Source organism: Lathamus discolor, chromosome 3 (assembly GCF_037157495.1).
Source record: "Lathamus discolor isolate bLatDis1 chromosome 3, bLatDis1.hap1, whole genome shotgun sequence".
Classification (NCBI taxonomy): domain Eukaryota; kingdom Metazoa; phylum Chordata; class Aves; order Psittaciformes; family Psittacidae; genus Lathamus; species Lathamus discolor.
In genome coordinates, this window is record NC_088886.1 from 51,281,341 (window position 1) to 51,301,835 (window position 20,495).

Here is a 20,495-nt window from a genome sequence, read left to right on the forward strand (position 1 = left end):
TGGAGCCTGTTGCATACATTTTGTGAGAAGTGAGAAAATATTCTTGGATGAGGACATATTTTGCTTATTTTTAATCATCTGGATAAGTGATGTATGTGTAATACCTCTTGTTAGGATTATCTTGTCTTCAACTTCACCTTGATTTGGCTTGTCTTTAGACTAAATCAAGCACAAAATGAAATCTTGTTTCCCGAGGTCAGCATTTGTCCCTGTTATGTAGCAGGTTTCAAAGTAGTAAGGGCCACCTACCTCTGTTAATCTGCAAAGTGTGATAAGGTGCTAGATTCTTTCAACTTGGATTTTACTTGTTTTGCTGCTTAATCCAAATTGTAAATCCGTACGCAATGCACTACTATCCCTTTCCAAGAATTTCAGCAGAAATTGTATTCAGAATCTATATTCTGTCAAACAGTAGCTGTCTTTTAGCAAGTAGGCATGGCTGTACTTAACTATAAAAAAATGTGACATTTGGTGTCTTATTTTAAGAAACTTTTCAACAAATACCTAAAGCAAACTCTTTGAGTTTTCAGCAGTAATCCATGGCTTCTGTTCTTAATAAACTGTTCATGCAGAAGCCAGCTTATTATTGTTTTAATTCAGCATTTGGTTTATTTTGATCGCAGTCTTGCAACCTCAGTGTGTCCATCTGCATACTGAAGTTCTGAAACTCTGTAGAAATGGAAAAAGAAGTCCAAGGTGTAAATACATACAAAGCTTTAATTTATATAGGACCGTGAAGTTGTAAAAGTAGACGGAACAACAGCCTTTGATACTCATTTTCAGCAGTAGATATTGACTGTTGCTTGTGCTCCATTAAAGATGAGGGGAAGAGTTGGGGGCACTAGAATACAACAAAAACACCTCGTGGGCACTGGCCTAACAGTGATTAGTTGTTCTCTGCTTTTGCAGGCAATATCCCAGCAGGATCTTGTACATATGGCTATTCAGATTGCCTGTGGAATGAGTTATTTGGCCAGACGGGAGGTCATTCACAAAGACCTGGCTGCTAGAAACTGTGTGTAAGTACTCAGTGAGTTAGAGTCATTTTGCAGACAATATTATGTCAGTAGCTAGAGCCCACGGAAGAGCAGTTAGAACTTCCCTTCCAACCCAAACCATTCTGCGATGGCTTTCTTCAATTGACCTGATCCTCTGCTTCGCAATATGCAACTGATCAGGTTTTCCAACTTTTGGGCAGCTTTCAGGCCACAAATAATATCAGTTGCTTTACCAAGAGACTACTAGATCTTATTTTGCTTAAATCTGTGGCTCTTTATTGGTACAGAGGTACTATAGCTGAAATTTAATTGATTTGAAAGAGGATCCCCAAGTGAGCAGGAACAATTTTAACGAGCTGTTTGCTCTTTGCTCGCTTTAACTGTGGGTGTTGGGTTTGTTTTTTTTTTTAACTTGTAAATGTTTGGGTTTGGTTTTTTTTTTTCCACTTGTAAATGTTTGATTTTTATTTCATCTAAGACTGCTGGGTTTTGGTGTTTTGTTTTTTTTTTAGTGCTTATCTGTTAATGCAGAGTAAATATGTTCTTTGATAATGTTTGATTACCATAGAATAAGTGTCTTGCTCTAGAAGAATGCTAGTCCTTTGAAATGTTGGTAGTATGATTAGTGTTCCCCAATTAAATCCCAAGTCTGAAACTGAAGACTGAGCATAAGTATTTTCTGTAAAACTCTAATGCCAAGTTTGCTAAATATTTCTTTTCTTTCAAATTAGCATTGATGATGCACTTCAGGTTAAGATTACAGACAATGCTCTCTCTCGAGACCTATTTCCTATGGACTACCATTGCTTGGGAGATAATGAAAACAGGCCAGTTCGATGGATGGCTCTTGAAAGCCTGGTTAACAATGAATTTTCCAGTGCTAGTGATGTGGTAAGTGTTTGGGAGTTTAATTTTGCTTGGTTGTTTATTTTTTGCTCCCTCTTACACTTTGTAAATGCATTTTCTTGACATTCTTCCCCTTTTTCAGCCGTACTGAATTGATAACAGTGATTTGCTGAGAACAGCATCTATACACCTGCTTCCTACATTTGCTGTTTGTAGCAGGTAGTTCAAAGGTCAAGCAGGCCCTTCCTGAATGGCAGAATAATTCCCTTATACCCTGTTTTCCTTGGTAGTGTTAGCAGGAAAGGCAGTTAAATTCAGGGAGTAGCCTGTTTTGGGACTTGTCTGCTATTTGAATTAACGTGATCTAGAGTCCACGACAGAGTATTTCAGTTGCAGTCTCACAGATAGAGAAATGAGAGGAAGAATTGCTTCCCTTGTCCTAGTGGCTATACTCATGCTAACAAGGTGTCCCTGCCTGTGGCAGGGGGTTGGAAATAGATGAGCTTTTAAAGTCCCTTCCAACCCAAACCATTCTGTGATTCTGCAGTCCTTGGTAATGAAATCTGTTACGGACGATTTAGATGATGTCTGCTAAGATGCAATTGGCACGTTTTGTAGTCTTGCTTTTTGGATGCGTTTCTTTAAAATGGTTTTGCTGGCTTGAAACATTCCTAACGTGTTCATTCTCTGCCAACATTTATACCAGTCAACTGGAACATAGAAAAACAAAACACAATTCCTGCTGAATTTTAGTTCTGTATTTTTTCCCTCTGTTGGAAATGAAGCTCTGTCTCTTCGTGCCATTTTTTTGTAGCTACTTTTGGAATGGCTACAAGAAGTCTGGAGATTGCACCACCTGTGTTTTGTCACTTGAGTCTCTTGATACCAGCTAGTGAATAATTTTACTTGTACTGTGCTTGCATGTGAATTGATTGGTTGATTTTTCATCACCTTAAGCTGCTTTTGGCAACTATTGCCAGCTGAATGTGTTGAGTGCTGATCCAGCTGTCATGTTTACTTAGATGAAATCTTTATTTTTCTCATGAGCCTGACTTCGGAGATTGTATTCAAAATATACAGAGGACTGATTTAAAAAAATTAAGATTTCATTCACTCTACTCTTCTGAATCTTTGAATTTCACAGACCTCTGAGGAATTTTCTGTAGTATTTTGAAGAGGTAAAAAGTAATATAAAATTGTTTTTCAAAACTGTGGATTGGTGTTAAATATTCCTTAGATTTGTTACGTTTTCTGAAATGTCATACCAAAAAAATGCAGTAAACGTGGCGTTTTTTTGTTAGCACTTAGATTTAAGTGCACTAAGGGTCAACTTAACATCTGTTCTGTGATTCTTAATTGTCCCCAGTCAAGACAATGTATGGTCACGTTGAATTTGTGTGTATTTATACAGCATTTATGTAAAGCTCTGTTGATTTGTGTAGTCTTATTTATGACTGATTCTGGTGGAACACCAAAACTTGGCATGTTCTGTTAATGTTCCATGCATTTTCTTCTTAGTGGGCCTTTGGAGTAACGCTGTGGGAGCTGATGACTTTAGGACAGACTCCATACGTTGATATCGACCCGTTTGAGATGGCTGCTTATTTAAAGGATGGCTATCGAATAGCTCAGCCCATCAACTGCCCTGATGAACTGTAAGTCATCATGTTTTTGGAGGGAAGATATAAAGTCTTATTTTGTAACTGTCATGTTAAGCCAACCTTATCGATGACAGAGACGAGTTTGCCTTCCCCTGCCTTTTAGACATACCCTTGTGCAAGTATTTGCATGGTATACGTCAAGGAACTTGGGCTAAAATTAAATTTTTTTTTTTTTTAATTTAAAAAATTAATTTTTGTTGGTGGTGTTGAGTTTCATTTAATCCTGACCCAACTCTTTTACTTACCGTGACACATGGGAGAAACGGGGTTGATCAGCAGGATGGGAGGAGGGAGGCAAAGGAGGGAGGGGGGTTTTTAGGGCTGCAGTGTAGAAAGCCACTAGGTAGAGGGAATATCTGTTCCATCAGCAGGACTGGGAAGAAGTACTGTGCTTATTGGTGTTAAATGGCAGTGCTTGAGGTGTTTTTTCATAATACTAATGGTCTAGGAGAACGCAGATGCACAGGTACTACCTTCTGCCTTGCGTGTTCTTCCAAATCCCCTTCCTGTAAACCTACCACAGCAACACTTCAGACTTTGCTTTTACAATAGTTGAGCAATTTTCCATGAACTACATATTTCTTCCTCATGGACTGCCTCTGACTTGTATCCTGTCCATGTACTTCCAGTCACAGCATGTTTATTGATCATTCCAGTTGTCTTTTTTTTTTTTCCTGAAGCAGTTGTTCAGCATGGTGTATCAGAAGATACAGGTTTCTTTTCTCTCTCCATTCAGCAGGGTTTTCAGTGGCAGATGTTGTTTTTCACTTTCAGGTCGGGACGGTGGTCACCTGGCTTCCATTCTCATATCTTCTGTTTGTCCTTGCTGTGCAGGTTTGCTGTGATGGCCTGCTGTTGGGCCCTAGATCCTGAAGAAAGACCCAAGTTTCAGCAGCTGGTGCAATGTCTAACTGAATTTCATGCAGCATTGGGAGCCTACGTCTGAAACTGCAGAAGAAGATTCAATTCACTGATTGGGAGAAGGCATGGCATACATCTGCAGCTCCATGCGTCACTCGGACTCACACACGTGATGTGTATAAAGCAACACTAAAGGGAGAAAGCACTTCTTCCAAAACACTGTGCCTTAGAATGCCTTAGTAGTCTGAAGTTTTTTATAAGACCTCTTGATGTTGAATATTTTCTAGATATCACTTTTGCTAAGTTAAATCGACACCGTTTTATTTGCCATCAGGATTTTTAAAGTGTAGTGATAGTGAATTTAAACACGAGATTGGGATGGACTTTGCACTCTTACAACAGACACGTGATTATTTTTTGAAGGGTATGTTGAACAGGTAGAAAAGTGAAGCATGGGAAATCAATGCGAAAACCACACTGCAGAAAACATTCCCTGCTTCTTAAAAATGTTGAAACTGAATCTTTCTGACCAGCTCTAGTGTTTGTACTTGTATGTATCTGGAATAGCTTTTTAGTATCAACTTCTGTTTTGAGACAACAGCACATTGTGGTTGGATCCACAAGCGGCATCTTACTTTGTTAACCCATTCACAAATGCTTTTTGGAAAAGCTGGTCTTCAGGATACAATATCTCCTTTTTAAAGCAGTAAGTGATCATGTAAAAGTGATTCCTGTTTACCTCGTACAAAGAGCAGTAAAGGAGGTGTAAAAACGGTGCCTCTCTTTTCAGATAAAAGGCTGATGTGATTTTTTTTTTTTTAAGATGATTTTATGTGCTAAATAGAGGCCTTCAGAGAAGCGCCAAAGCAGCCCTTGTGTGGGAGTCTTTCACCTCAGACTTCTGAATCGGAGTTTCTCTTGTTCAAAAAGGTACTGATTGTTTTTTATGGGCTTTTATGGCCTGAAATGGGCTTAAATATATAAATATATATTTGTAAAGACACTTGCAGAGTAAAGAATGTTTTTCTATTACATCTAATGTGAAAGATTGGTCCCTCACATTGCCCTGTGTGTTGACTGTGCAGGGTGGTGTAGTGGTGGTGGTTGCACTGGAGTTGGCGTGAAGTCAAGGTGGATTGCCTGCCTCCCTCCTTGCAGAACGTAGTGCCTGAGATTTAGTAGATTGTCCTGCAGCCTTCTTCAATCTAAATATCCATTCCACTCTGGGTTATTTTGAGTTGAATGTTACTAGGACTGAACAGGGAAAATATGTGGTGACCCATTGACTGAGTCTCAGGAATTTTAATATTCTATATATGTAACAAAGATATTTGTAGAATAAATTAGTGTTCCAAGTGAACTGTAGGTTGCATCCTCTACGTGGTGGCATGAGGCAGGATGAGCTTTAGCACAGTGTGAAACAGGGAAAATTGCCTTTTGTCTCACTCCACCTTCAGAGTAAAGCACCCGTAGCCTCAAGTGTTTGTGCAACTGCATTGCTCCGACAGGCTCTGTAGCAGTTGCAGCATTTTAGGCGACTTTGGTCTGCAAGTACAAGCAGCTGGATCTGGCCATATTGTGCAGCTGGATTTGGCTGTGTCATGCAGATGTGCAGAGGTTTTTCCTTTCCAGAGTTCTGAACCTTGCTGAAAGAATACTTTCTAATTGGCATCTTCTGAGGCAGAACTTACATGGGCTCTTCTCAGTCTTACAGACTGCCCTTTTCATTGCTAAGCTAAACAGGAGTGTCTCTCAAAATGCAGGAGAATTTTGTACTTCTGTACTTTGGTGTTAGTTACCTGTGGCTAGTGAACCAAGGCTTGCTGTATCCTAGAAGGAACTTTTCCTGCTCGCTCAAGTTTGGGCATGTTATGATGGGCTGTGTTTGCTTGAATGAATTCAAACTGGTTTCATTTGGCTGGCTTTGGAGACACTGAGTTTGTTGGGGATAGCAGTAAGGCTTTGAGTGTGTGGGCTTTCATGGTCTTTTTCCTTTCTGACCCAGGGAAACTACCTAATGTCAGTACCTGTTTACAGCGAGTTGGTTGTTAAAGCTCTTGGTGTCTGTTATTCATACTCAGATCTGTGTTATGATGGAATCTGCAGAGGTCATAGCTGGAAGATTTATTTGAGACTGGAAATCAGCCCAGGTTGAAAATGGTATGCATATTGTATGTGCTTCACAGCATAGAGACACATGCACATTTATATTGCAAGATCTGTTCACATCTGATAGGTATCTGCAGTGACATCTAACTGCTAGGGTCTTCTGATGGGTTGGGGAAGTTGCTCCACTTCATCAGCATGAGCTGTGGCAATAGTCAACTATGTCAGCTTTCCCTTTGCTAGACTATTTCTTACCTATTCCCAGATGAGTGTGCACATCAGTAGAGACTGAAAAGTGGTTTAGTGTGGCAGTAAGGTATAGATACACCTATCCATTTTGGAAAATCTACTTTTCAGTTAAAATGCTTCACCTGCAGGGTTGAAAGCTAAGATAGGCATTTTGCTGATAGCAGAACTAGCTTGAGTAGATGTCTTGTATGAGTTCATTGTACCTAAAGTCCTGGAGGGAAGAGGGGCCCAAGAAAGCTGGTTAATATTCAAGAATCATCTCCTCCAAGCTTGGGAGTGATGCATCCTGACAAAGAGGAAGTCAGGCAAGAATGCCAGGAGGCCTGCCTGGATGAACAGGGAGCTCCCTGGACAAATTCCAGCACAAAAAGGAGGCCTGCAGAAGGTGGAAACAAGGACAGGTAGCCTGGGGGGAATACAGAGAAATTTTCTGAGCAGCCAGGGATCAGGTTAGGAAAGCTAAAGCTGTGATAATTAAATCTGGCGAGGGACATTGAAGGGCATCAAGAAAAGGTTCTGTAGGTACACTGGGGATAAAAAGAACGCAAGGGAAAATGTAGGCCTTCTCCAGAAGGAAATGGGAGACTTGGGTAGCTAGAACACAGAGAGGGCCAAGGTACTCAATGACTTTCTTGTCTTGGTATTCACTTGCAAGAGCTCCAGCCACACTGCCCAGTTTGCACAAGGCAAAGGCAGGGACAGGAGAAAGAAGAACTGCCTGCTCTAGGAGCTCAGGTTTGAGGTCATCCAGGAGACCTGAAGGTACACAAGGCCATGGGACCTGATGTGATGCATCTGTAGGTCTTGAGGGAACTGGCAGATGAAGTTGCCAAGCCATAATCCATCATATTTGAGAAGTCACAGCAGTCCAGTGAAGTTCCTGCTGACTGGAAAAAGGGATATACAATCCTCATTTTTAAAAAGGTAAAAAGGAAGACACGGGGAACTACAGACCAGTCTTCAGTGACCAGCAAGATCTGTTTCCAGGAACATATTCTCCTGGAAACTAATCTAAGGCACATGGACAATAATAAGGTGGTTGGTGGCAGCCAGCGTGGCTTTACCAAGGGCAAATTGTGCCTGACAAAGTTGGTGGACTCTTGTGAGACAGCCACAACATTGGTGGATAGGGGTAGAGTGACTGATGTCACCTACCTGGACTTATGCAAAGCATTTAACAGTGTCCCTCATGACATCCTTGTCTCTGAACTGGAGAGGCATGGAATTGATGGATGGACCAGTCGGTGATAAGGAGAGGCCTGGAGCATCTCTGCTATGGAGACAGGCAGAGAGAGCTGGACTTGTTCAGCCTGCAGAAGAGAAGGCTTGGGGGGAGACTTTAGAGCAGGCTAGACAAGTTTTAGAGCAACCTGGTCCAGTGAAAGGTGTCCCTGCCTGTGGCAGGGTGTTGGATCTAGGTGACCTTTAAGATCCCTTCCAACCCAAACCAGTCTGGGATTTTATGATTGATTATCACAGGATTCAGTGTGAGTCCAGCCATAGCCTTTGATTTCAAAACAGGAATTTGAGTGAGAAGGCATTGGGAAAAATAAATCTAATTAAAATAAGAAAAAGGGCAGGCAGCCTCCTAAGGCTGGCAGCCTGCTGAGGACTGATGTGAGAGGTTTGATCCAGATAGCTTCCTGGAGCCACAGAGTGCCCGATAAGGAGTCAGTCTGGCAGCTGAAATCTGCAGTGCTGCTGCTGGAAAGGGAGGCTTTTACACCCTCACACATCTAGGTTCTTGCAACCAGATAATGACATTCCTGCAGTTCATGTGCTTCACCAGTGATGCACTTGCTAATTGCTGCTTCCTCCCTGATAAGGATGTGGGGAACATACCTTCTCTTTGGGGTGCTGCCTTGCAAATACCTCTTTGAAATGCATTGCAGGGAGGGCATTTTTTTGGGGGTAGAGGGAACATGTTCATTTCTGATGGCTCATCTCATTCCTGTAAGGAGTGAACCTTGCCTATCCTGACCTCTAACTGTATCTTGGATCTCATGTATAGTCCTGCTAAGTAAGCACTTGCTAAGGGCTGTGTTTGGTAAAAAGAGGAGGCTTGTATTACCATGCAGTAGCTCTGTAACAGAAGGCAAGATCTGAATGTAAAATTCAGTGTTTTTCAAGGTCAGTTATTAGCCTGATTTGGGTCGATTATACTGGGCTTAAAACTCAGGGAAAGCCTGGTGTGTGTTCTCGTGCTGGCTTACATTGGAGTCCTACAGCTCCACCAGAACTGCAGCGGCTGAATGCACCTTTGATAGTGCTGTCTGCGTTTGAGCTATCTGCTGTCACGCTTCCCTTGGCTGGAAAAGGCAATAATAACGTTGGGTCTGTCTCCTTCCTTTCATGGCACAGAAACTGTTCTCAGTCACATAAACAAGGGTGGCTCACTGTAACTCTAGGCCCAGCTCTCACTCCAAGGCTGATGTTCCAGAGAGCAAATCCCCTTTTCAAGGCTGCATGGCAGCTGAAGCAGCCAAACATAGCAGCTTTATAAAAGCTTCATATCTGAACCTTTTTCCACTAATAAACCCAGGAAATATGCAAAGTTAAACAAAATAACTGCCCCAAGTGCATTTCTGATTCAGCTGTCAGCTTCTGTGCATTCCTAGGGTGGGAGTGGCTGAATGCATCAAATAACCCTGTCTCCTCTCTCTCCTTCCTGCCCCCCAGCCTCTTCTTCAGCTCTGTAGTTTCAGCTTTTGCCTTTTTTTTTTTTCCTGCTCAGACAAGATGCCCTTCATTTTAGTTCGTTGGAGCCACAACAGTTAGCAAGTAAGCAGAAACCTGAGCACTTGGGCTCATTAGTGAGACAAGATTCATCTTTCTGAAACTAGCTTGTAACAGAAGGACCTATGTGGTGCAGTTCATTTCATCCTGTAAATGACAATGAAAATGGCTTGGACCTATGTCCAGAGAGACTTGGATTTATATCCAGAGATATACCGTAACTGTGGTGGGGATATATACACTGGCTCCCTGATGGAAGTCACTTGGTCTGCAGCTGTGTGTCCTGTATCCCATCCTGTCCTCCAGCAGGGGCGCCTGCCTGTAATGGAATCATTGCTTGAAGACATAATAATGGCTCCTTTTCCTCCTCACATACCCTCTTCAGACTGCAGCAGAAGACTGTGCATTTTGTAGCCCTTTGGCACCCAAGTCAGGGGCTGCCTCTGATCTAGCAGGCTGGGAACTGCTGTGTTGTGCAGCTTGTGTGGGAAGGATCTGCAGCCAAGTGTGGCCACTTGGGGACCATCTCTGTAGCTGTCCAACACCTTCAAAACCAGCATTTTCAGTATGTTTTTTTTAACCCAGGTTTTGTGCAGGCCCCAGGCTTGCTTGCCCATCAAAAGCTGATGACTCTCTAAGGGAGTGGGTTAGGGACAAAGGTTAGGGGAGGTGGCTCCGTTATGTTTGTGATATTCCAGACTCTGGATTAGTTTCAGAGAAGGCTGGATCTGAAGTTGAGTGTGTTTCTGCTGAGAAGCTTGGGTGAAAGCCAGTAGGAATCTCTTCTGGATGTGCTTGAGATGCTATAGCCTGTGCAGAATGTAAATCAAGTGTTGTAGCTAATATGTGAAAGCTGTCTTCAAGCTTACCCAGGTCCTAAAGGGCCTGCTTAGGGCTGCTTAGACACATGCCCAGACCCTCTGTGTCTCACCTCTCTCTCCAGGCAACCTTGGTCTAAAGCTGCTGTGAGCATTTCTTCTGTTTTCAGGCCCCCTTGCCTGCAGAGGAGCTGGCTGTCTCTCAGTCAAAATGGAGCTGAGCTGGTGACATTTTAAAGCTGTCCTCCAAGCTTTGTTTCTGAGCTAAGAGAAACCCACAGGGAAAGCTGGGGACGACCCATGCTCTAGGAGGAAAAATAGATGATTGTCCTTAGTGATGCAAATGGGACAAACACTGGCAATATCCCCCTAGGAAATGCTGAAGAACAGACTGAATAATGGTGTTTGATTGCAGCGGGGCTTGAAGGAATAGGGAAGTGGACTGACTAAACTTGTCTTTCAGAAATGTCAGGAGTCTTCAGGAGTAAGCCTGGAGGTGGGAAGACAGCAAGCTGGCTTTGGAAGGGAATATTGATAGGATGAGCATGAGAGAAGGATGACACAAGCAGCATGAGCAGTGACATAGTCAAATACCACATGAGAACAGGTACATTGGCCTGATGGGAGACTTCAGTCTTTCATGCTGGGTAAATGTGATGTTTGGAGTTTCTTCGATGCATAAGCAGCTGGACAGGACACCCCTCAGAAAGAGATCAGTTCTGCTTGGTCTTGGGTGATGCACAGGACCAGCTGTAAAATTACCTGAGAGCTGCTCTGTACCAATGACCAAACTTGCTTAGATCTGCAAAGTAAAAGCAAAGGAGCAAAGGGCAGAAGAAACAACCCATAGAAAAGTCCCACGACCAAAAAAACCTCCAACTAAACTGGCATTTAACTTCGAATAGGGGGAACTGTATCAAAACAAAAGCAGTTCAAGGAAAAAAGATCAGGCTGTCAAAAGGGTAATGTTATTTGAGGTTGTGCCTGCAGGATTTCACTCCTCGTTTAAATGCTTGCCAGAGAGCTAAAATCCAAGCTTTAAATGCCCCCTTTCAGCTGGCAGTTTTTACCTGTCAACAGATAAAAGCACAGAAGAAATACTCCTGAAGTTTAAGGGCAGTTCATGCTACTGTGTGGGTGATATCCCTGTTGGAGTGCCATGAGATTCAGGCAGCTGGGAAGTGCAAGCAGGAGGAGAAGGCAGCGCTGCTGCTGCCTGGCAGGGGAGCGCAGCACCCCTTGTTTCCACTCTTCTTGTGAAGCTTGTCTTGTCTGTGTGCTTCATCATGCTCAGACTGGTGATGTCTGCTTTGGACGGCCGAGGGGAGGGTTTCAGACAGATGAAATAGTTTTACTTTCACTTGCTTTAAAATTATGGTTTTCTTTAGAGGAGGAGGATTTTGAGAAGGAACAAAGTGGCTGATGATGACAAGCTGTACCCTGTGTTGCAATATTCAGGCTCCCAAGAAGCAGTAATCACTAAGAGCAAGGTTGTGTAAAACTGATTGTTTTAAAAAAATATTTTACGTAATAAAGAAGAGAGAAATCTGTGGCTGAGGCCTCACTGAAGTGTTTATAGGAGCAGGAAGGAATGGTGCGGTAGCAAGGCAACCTGGACCATACAGCCAAAGTCTAAGGGAAGAGCTGACACAGCGAAGTGCATCAGCTACTTGGGGAGATGTAACAGTGGAAATACTTGTGTCTGCTATAGGCAGAAGGGCAGAGGGGGTTAAAACTAGCTTAACTTCTGATTAGAGATCTAGATTCATTTAGCTGCTCTGCTCCAAGCTTCTCCTGCCACACTAAATAGCTCACTCAAACCCTTGAGACCTTGGTTTGCCCTTCAAAAGGTGTTGCAGGGGAGCTGTGCAAAGGAAAAATGGGAGAAAACTGGTAGTTGCTCCCAGCTTCTAATCAGGGGGAGTAGTCAGTTACTTAGTGGTAGCACAGGGGAAATAAAAAAACATGAAGAAGGAATTGTTAATGGCTTGTTTGGGATCAGTGAGAGGAGGGAAAACTGCACTGCATCTCCAGGCGGCCCTTCAGTAAGGTGCCATCATAAATTAACTACCAAATTTTGTCTCCAAAGCAAAGCAGGAGGTGATTAAAGGGACAGAGGAGACAGCAACCAATGGCCTTGAGCTCTTACAGCACACTGGGATGATGAAAACCCAATGAGAAACTTGCTAGTTTCTCTTTTCATCCAAGTTTGTCCCGTCTTTGAGCAGGGTGATGTTGAGTTATGGGTCCAGGTTGTCTCAAAAACACCATATGTGGTCTGCATGGTGGCAGAAATGCGGGTGGGAATCAAGGCCATCTCCATCAAAAAAGGCTTTCTCAGTGTCAGTGCGTCCAGCAGAAATCCCAGCTGCTTGTAGCTGCTGTTCTTGAGGGGGACAAGTTAAACTTCAGGTCAGTCACTCTTCCTTCCCCAGTGTTATTTTAAATGGGGATGTCTTGGTCCTATCTGCAGAGACTGTTCCTGGCTTTGTTTTGACAGTCTTGGAATACAACAAAGAACGCGAATTCTGAGAAAAGCTGTGAGCTCCAGCTCTGCTCGGCATTTGGGGAGAACAGTGTGATTGTACGTCAGAGCCAGTTGTGTTTCTGCAGGGAGCTCTTGTGCCTCGGGGAACCCGTACTGGTGTGTACTCGACTCTTCTGTACTGATGCAGCTTGAGATGATGTTGGCTGCTAGCCAGCCTCTCTCCCTCTCTGTGGTGCCAGTTTTGCAGAGCATGTGACTGCACACGCAACTTGAGTCTTGGCTTTTTGGTTATCATCTCTGAAGACTCTTGGCCAGAAGAAAGTACTTGGGAGCAGTGTGAATGCGGCTTCCTAGAACCGGCAGGACTTCCATGGGTCAGAACAAACTGCCCTCATGTTAACGTCACACACCTTAAAGTGTGTGCTCAGTTAGGCTAGGACCATCTCTATAGATGATTTCTTCTTGTGACAGTGGAGCCTCAGGATGATTCATAGACCTGCAGGTGAGATGCTCAGTGTTGCAGCTTCTGCATTAATTTGGATTTGAATTCAGTGATGGTGATGGTGGGGCTGTGCGTTTTCCACCCCTAGTGGGGGTTATGCCAGCTCAACTTTTTAGGTGCTTTGATGCTTTCCCTGGAATATCTTCTTTTCATTATTTGGCTTTAGTGAGCAAACTGTATCAACCCTACAAGGATATGCAAGGAGTCCTGGCAAAAGAGTGAGCTAATTCTTTTGTGAGAACTCAGTGATAAGAATTCACCTTTCCCCTCTTCACCTGTTACAATTTAGATATTTGTCTTGGGTGAATGTTGAAGTTCAGGTGGTTGTTCTCCTCCTTGTATGAACTTACCAAATACAATTCCATTCCCTAGTACGTTTAGAATTACTGCCCAAGTTAAAGATTTCGGAACAGCCATACTGGGGCAGATTGAGGATCCTGGTCTTTTCCCCACCCAGCCCTGGTCAAAGCAGGTGCATGGAGAGGAGAAAGAGCAGGGCAGGCTTGTGCAGCACATCCTTTTGAGTCCTCTTGCAGCCTTCAGCTCTTTCCAGCTTGGATGATTTTCCAAGCCAAATGATGCTTCCGTTTACTAAGACATGAATGTCCCTTATTCAGTCTTCCCTTGAAACCCTGTGCATGTTCAACATCCCCAACACCCTGTAGTGAGGAACTCTGCCGTTCAGCTGTTGAGTGAAGAACCATCTCATCGTTGTTGTTGCGGCTGTGAACACAGTCCCCTTGAGTGTGAAGAGCTCTGGATATCCCATGTAAGTCACCCATTTCAAAAGGCCCAGGGGGCCATAAATAAGTGCACAATTCCTGGTGTGGGTCAACTGTGGATTTGCCTAGCAATGTAATGAAATTTGTCATTGTCTCTTCCCCCCTCTGATCCTTTCTGCACAACACTTCACACTCTGGTTCCCGCTAAGGGGCGAGCTGTTGTTTTCAGGGAATATTGGAAGTACACTAAGTCTTCAGGGATAAATTAAAATGCTGTTTTCTAACACCTTGCTGCAGCGCTGCAATAGGGTTGCCGTTTTTCCTTGTGTAACACTCGTAATGAGGAGTGCACCTCATTGGGAACAATTATCTACACTGGAAGGCTTAAGTATGACTCCCAAACAAGTTCAAAAAAAAATAAAGCCAAAACCATTTATTAGTAATAAAAAGCTTAATGACCTTGGTTGTACATGCAGAGCTCTGAGTTTTGCTACAAGAAGGGACTTGCGGATATTGTCTCTGAGTCTATAGAAACACACAACTCTTTCCAACCTCTTTGTTCCTTTGGATACCAAGAACCATTCTGGGTGTGTTTCTCTAATCTTGAAATCTCTGAGCTTTAAGGAAAAAAATGAAGTTAATTAAAACATTTTTTACATGTATTTTTACGCGGTGCTTCTGAGTGTGGTACCAGACTACATGGCTGACTACAGGAGCCATGATTTCTGTCCTCCTGTAGTGATCACTGGAAAAGCCTAAGTCGTTTTACTATTATCCCCTCCCTAAATCTCTGCTTGCTTTGGACCAGAGCAGTCTGAAACTCCAGTGTTTAGCTTTTAGTGGATTAATATCCTATTTTTTTAACATGTGCTCAATAGACACTGAATCCCAATGGGGAAATCTGGAGCCATAGGAAGGAGAGGTGGGTGGGAGAACACATTAAGCAGCCGTCCCTCCCATGAATATATTTCCTCTTTGCGAGTCATTGATGAGGTGCTGCACAGTTACAGGAAGCTTGAGTGCTGCTGCTTCTTCCTTTATCTTGTTCCTGTGTCCTGGCAAAGTTCATTTGACATGAATGGGTGACGGGCTTGTGTTTTCCTCCAGCTCCCTGAAGCAGAAACTGTTCCTTCCCTTGTGGTGAAGAAGTGTCTCCAGCTGGTCTGGGTACAACAGGAACCTTGCTGGTTGCACCCCCATGGTTTAGCAATGGTGTGGAGCAGCTGTAGAGCTCATCCTGTGCCTGGTGCAGACCCCATGCTCCCGCCATGTGCCGGCCAAGAGTTCATGGCTGGACCATGCCCAAAGCTGGAATCTGGCTGGTACGTACATACCACCTCCTCTTATGTTCATCCTGGCTGTGTGCTCGTGGGCAGAAACCTTGTTCCTCAGCCAGGAGCAGCTTCTCCTTTACCACTTTTAAAGTTAATTTGAGCTGCTTTGATCCGACATTGATGCCTGGGAGGTTTCTATGGGTGAGAAAGGTTTCCTGGCTCTCTTGTCCCTGTGTGATTAGGTCACTGCAGGGACAGAGCCCAGCTTTGGTGACTTGGTGTTTGCTTGTGGCAGCCCACCACAGCATTGATGTGAGCTCTGCAAACAGCAGAATGGAAGCTACGAAACATAAAACTGCAAAATAATGCTTTTTAGCATCTCTTCAAATCTGCTTTCTTACACATCCCTAGGTCTGGAGTCCTGTCCTTACTTGAACATCTCATCAAGGAGCTGTGTCAGGTTTCTAGCTCTGAAGAACTGAAAACTGAAAAGCACATGGGCTCTAATAAGGGAGAACTTTAATTCCACCCTGACATAAAAATGCTTTAATTTGTGGGAGATTTTTCCATGTTGGAGGAAACATGTTCCATGTTCTCTGACTTGTGGAGCAGATACCGGTAACATGTAAATTCTTCAGGATCACCCTGGTTGCTTGGACAGCGCTAGCACAGGAAATCAGGAAATTGTTCTTGCTCAGTGTTTGACAGCAAGAATTCTGTAACCTTTTGATACCACGTAGTGGAGGAAGTGGTTTTCAGTGTTGATTTATTGCTCAGCCTTGGTGTTGGGTGTGTGTTATTTTGGTCTTGAACATTTTAATTTTGCAATCTCAGGTTTTCATTCTTTGACCATAGAAGATGCTTGCTCAGGTCACCCATTTTGCTCAGGTGATGTGTCTGTCAGTTGTTGGGAAATCCCATAGGAGCTGCAAGGTACAACTCAAGTCACAGGAGAAGTATCTGTGTCTCTTTGCCTGCAGCAGGCAGTGCTTGAGGGCTGCATGCCCTGGGATGGTGGGAGCTTGTCCTGGGGCTCTTTGCTCAGAGGATTTCTGCTGTCGGGAAAGGTTTGGAGCTACTTTGAGTTCCTCCTTTGGGGAATCCACCCCTAGGATGCTTCAGACTTGCTGTACCACTACCAGCAGTGAGGGCCAAGCTGAGCCCATTCCATGGGAAAGGGAAGCCCTGCAGCAGCTCACCATCATTATGCCTTGTAGAGCAAAGCCCATGTTCCCCAGCTGTGCCTGGCACTGTGAGTGGGTGATGCTCCAAGTGATCCCTGAAGTTACATGAGGAGGAGGAAAAGGCTGGAAAAGTGTTTCCCTTTCTCCCGCCCACTGTGAAAGCACATTACTCAGTACAGTGAGGAGCTGGTATGTGCAGTGCCCACATGTGAGTCCTGCTGGGCTGATGGGAGGTGATACAAAGCAGTGTCTCCCTGACGTGTGAATCCTCTGCAAGGTTTGGCTGTGGGAATCCTACCACCCACCCTGGGATTTGCTTCACCAAGGATCTTTTGGGCAGATAACTTTGTAATTGTGCCATGCAAAGCTGTCAAATTAGTTGTAAATGCTTTTTGCTTGTGTGGGCACTTGGTTCACCCTCCTGTCCCAGACAGATCCAAACTTTTTGAAGCCCTTTGGAGAGGGCAGAAGCAGTGGATGTCCTCATGTACCTTGAGGCCACACCATGCAGGGCACTGTTACCCTGTTGGCTGCATTGTGGTCCTGCTGCAGAGGGTGTAGTGCCACCAAAGGCACTTGAACTTGCTTGACATCTCTGTTTGCATTCCCTTTGCAGTCTGTGCCAAGCAGCTGTCCCTTTGTACCCAGTCTGTCAGGCTCCAGCCCTGCAAAGCCTCCTTGCTTGTTTAAACAAAGGCAGGTGGCTGATGTGGTTGGTGAAGGAAGTTCTAGCAGTGCTTAGCAGTCAGCTGGAGGAAATGCAGGGATGGGACCTGTAACCTGTATGGTGAGGGCCTCCCAAAACACACCAGCTTGCTCACCAGGCTGGAGCTTGGGCAGGTCCTGGGGAGGGGCTGGAGCAGTGACCCACAGAGCAGTCCGACACGCCCCAAGGATGATGCTGTGTGCCCTGGCCAAACAGAGCACCGCCTCTGTGGCAGCATCCGAGATAACATCCCACTGGAGGGTGACGTGGGGACAAGAGGGCTTGCAGGCTGACGGCACCTCATTCCTATGCTCCCAGGACTGTCATGACCAGGAGCAAAGTCTTACATCATTCCGTATTTGCCCCCAGCAGGTGTGGGAGTCACCAGAGATCATCTTGCTTTGCTTCCTTAATGTCCCAGCACAGCACTGGGGAACCTGACCCTGCTGCTGCATCCAGGGCTCATCTGCTGTTCTAGGACTATCATAAACTGGCTTGGGTTGAAGACACAGCTTCTCTGGGCACCTTGTGTGAGTGCCTCACCACCCTCACAGGGAAGAACTTCTTCATCTCTAATCTAAATCTGTTCTCAGGACCAGAGCGGTAAGGATGCAGCAGCACTTTCTCTATGTCAGTTCATGGACCATCCTCTAGCTCTCCTCATGTCAGGCTAAGAGCTGGGTGCAGTCCCCTGTGCTGTGAAGGCAACCTGAGAAACCTCTGTGGGAGAAAAGGGGGCAGTGGGACAGTTTGCAAAGCTGTGCCCTCCCAGCAGCTGCCCTCCCAGCACCTCCCCAAGCTACCCCATGCTCTCCCACCATGCAGAGAGGTCGTCAGTGTTCCCCCTGTCAGAGGGATGCTTCTGCCTGGCAGCTTTATGGACAGCCCTATCTGGACTCAGAAGAGCTGGCAGATGTCAACTGCATCAGCGGTCCGGGCCCAGAGACCTCCCCGATGCGTCACAGCAGCCTGATCCTGCACAAGTAGGTAGTGCATGAGATGTGGTACTCTCCTGACGTCACTGTGGGAGGGAGACAGGGCTCACGTCAGCAGGATGGTTTCACTCTCTGCTCGAGGGAGAGCTGCAGAACACCCTCCCCATTAAATTGTTTGGTGACTGCTTCATTTATTTGTTGACCAAGATAAGGCTGGAGTGAGCTCACCAAAGTGGAGACGTTGCTGCGCACGTGGGGTTTTTACAGCTGTGCAGAGGACATCAGGCTGTTGCTCAACTCCCTGATGAATGAAAGCAAACTATGTTCCTTCCTCTTCCCTTCATCCCTGTCTGCACGGTTTAGTGGAAACACTGATATTTTTAAGTTATTTTTATGCATTTCTGGGGGCCAAAGTCAGTGTTGACCACAGATTTCTGGTTAAGCTTTTTCCTGGAAAGCTGTGCCTTTGGAAGAGGAGGGCAGCCCAGTGAAACAGGATAGAACAGAATCGTAGATAGTTAGGGTTTGGAAGAGACCTTCAAAGCTCATCTAGTCCAACCCCCTGCAATGAGCAGGGACATCTTCATCTAGAGCAGGTTGCCCAGAACCATATCCAGCCTGGCCTTGAACACTGTCAGGGATTGTGCATCCACCACCTCTCTGGGCAGCCTGTGCCAGTGTTTTACCACCCTCATTGTAAAGACTTTTTTCCTCATATCCAGCGTGAGTCTCCCTCTTTTAGTCTAAATCCATCACCCATCGTCCTGTCACAACAGGCCCTGCTAAAAACTCTCTTCCATCTTACTTATGAGCCCCTTTTAAGCATTGAAATGCATGAAGGCATCAGCTCTGCATGTGTGCTTCAGTGGAGGCAGTGGTGGCATGTACCGATCAGGGCTGAAATAGGTCCATCTCCTGGGGCCATCAGGAAAACTTCAGCCTTCAGATGGAGGACAGTTTGGGTGAGCACAAACCACCTGTCTTTCTTTAAAAGACAGCAAACCCAGTGGGAAACACATGGGGAGTTGGACCTAGGAGAAACTCAGATCCCACTGAGGCCATGCAGGGCAGGCTGGGGAGCAGCAAATGTCCGACTGCAGTGACATGGCACCACAGTTGTGGTGGCTATTTGCCATCTGTCCTCACTGGGTTGGGACGGAACCTGGTGTTTACTGAGCTGCTGTGTTAGGATGAGTTCTCTGGTCCCTCCCTGTACTGCCTCTATACAGGGAGGGGTCTCCAGCCAGGGAGCTCTGAGGGCACAAAAAGGCCTCTCCCAGCACCAGTGGTGGTGAAAGTTGGTCTCCTGGGGTGCTGAGGTCCCTGCAATGACCCAAAGCCCAGCCAGGAGGGCAGAGTTGGGCTTTACATGGTCGCTCTGTGGGCAGTGTGTCTTACTGGCTGTTGAGTCAGCATTGTCCATCCCAGTTCCCGGGAGAAACCTAATGGGACAGAGTAGCACAGCGCCAAGTGGCTAAAAAAGCTGTGGTTGGATATGGGCACTTCAGGTTGGTTGTGCCAGCAAAACCCTCAGGATATTTCTGGCTTAGGCTGGAAACATCCTGACTGAGAAGCACGGGGCAAAAAAACATGGTCCCTCCTCAATTATAGTACCCAGACTGGTTTGGGTTGAAAGGGACCTTAAAGCTCATCCAGTTCCCACCCCCTGCCATGGGCAGGGACACCTTCCACTAGAGCAGGGTGCTCCAAGCCCCTGTGTCCAACCTGGCCTTGAACACTGCCAGGGATGGGGCAGCCACAGCTTCTCTGGGCACCCTGTGCCAGCGCCTCAGCACCCTCACAGGGAAGAGCTTCTGCCTAATGTCTGACCTAAATCTCCCCTCTGTCCTGTCACTAATGATCCTTAGAACAGTCTTGCCCGAGCCCTTTCTGCAGGGATGGTCGTGAAAGCCGTGTGAGGGAGTGGAGCTGGCAGAGGTTTGGCCATCTCCTGCCTGTGGACACTGATGCCAGCGGCCACTGTGTGTGTGGGATGACAAAGGCAGCCTGACTTACTGGTGCACACGGAGCCTGATGTGCCTGAGGCACAGCAGAGCTCTTTGCAAGGCCATCCATGTGTGAGTCACCCCAACACCACCCGCACTGAACACTGGCACTTGCAAAGCATGATTCCCGAGGAGTGGTCTGCTGGGATGGGTCACAAAGGATAATGCAGGGGTTTGCAGTTGCTTGGTGCTTGTTTCTCTCTTCTTGGTGGGGGTGATGTGGAGCATTTAAGGTGTCCCATCAGCCATGGGCAGGTGGGCAAGATGTGGTTGTTATGGTCTAGACTTTGGGTTGCTTGTTCTGTATGAGCCTTGCTGGTCAGAGATTTCCCCTTGAGTGCCTGCCTTCAGCACAGCCCCTCCTAACACTGATGTGATGGATGCCCTTGCTTGATGAAAATAG

The 20,495-nt window shown here is 45.5% G+C and overlaps 1 protein-coding gene and 1 long non-coding RNA gene across 3 annotated transcripts in view; both read left to right on the plus strand.

Annotated features, from left to right (window-relative positions):
- RYK (receptor like tyrosine kinase) overlaps nucleotides 1-5,369 on the plus strand; it is a 55,003-nt gene extending 49,634 nt beyond the window's left edge. For both annotated transcript variants that reach the window (XM_065675189.1, XM_065675191.1), the window contains exons 12-15: nucleotides 910-1,019; nucleotides 1,730-1,889; nucleotides 3,363-3,499; nucleotides 4,340-5,369. In XM_065675189.1, the coding sequence (XP_065531261.1) occupies nucleotides 910-1,019; nucleotides 1,730-1,889; nucleotides 3,363-3,499; nucleotides 4,340-4,451 (519 nt within the window). In that variant the 3' untranslated portion in view covers nucleotides 4,452-5,369. The remainder of the gene's footprint in view (nucleotides 1-909; nucleotides 1,020-1,729; nucleotides 1,890-3,362; nucleotides 3,500-4,339) is intronic.
- Nucleotides 5,370-8,313: 2,944 nt separating this feature from the next.
- Nucleotides 8,314-14,446, plus strand: LOC136012213 (uncharacterized). The gene is made up of 2 exons (XR_010611617.1): nucleotides 8,314-13,265; nucleotides 13,883-14,446. It is a non-coding gene; the product is annotated as an uncharacterized LOC136012213 (long non-coding RNA).
- Nucleotides 14,447-20,495: the final 6,049 nt, after the last annotated feature.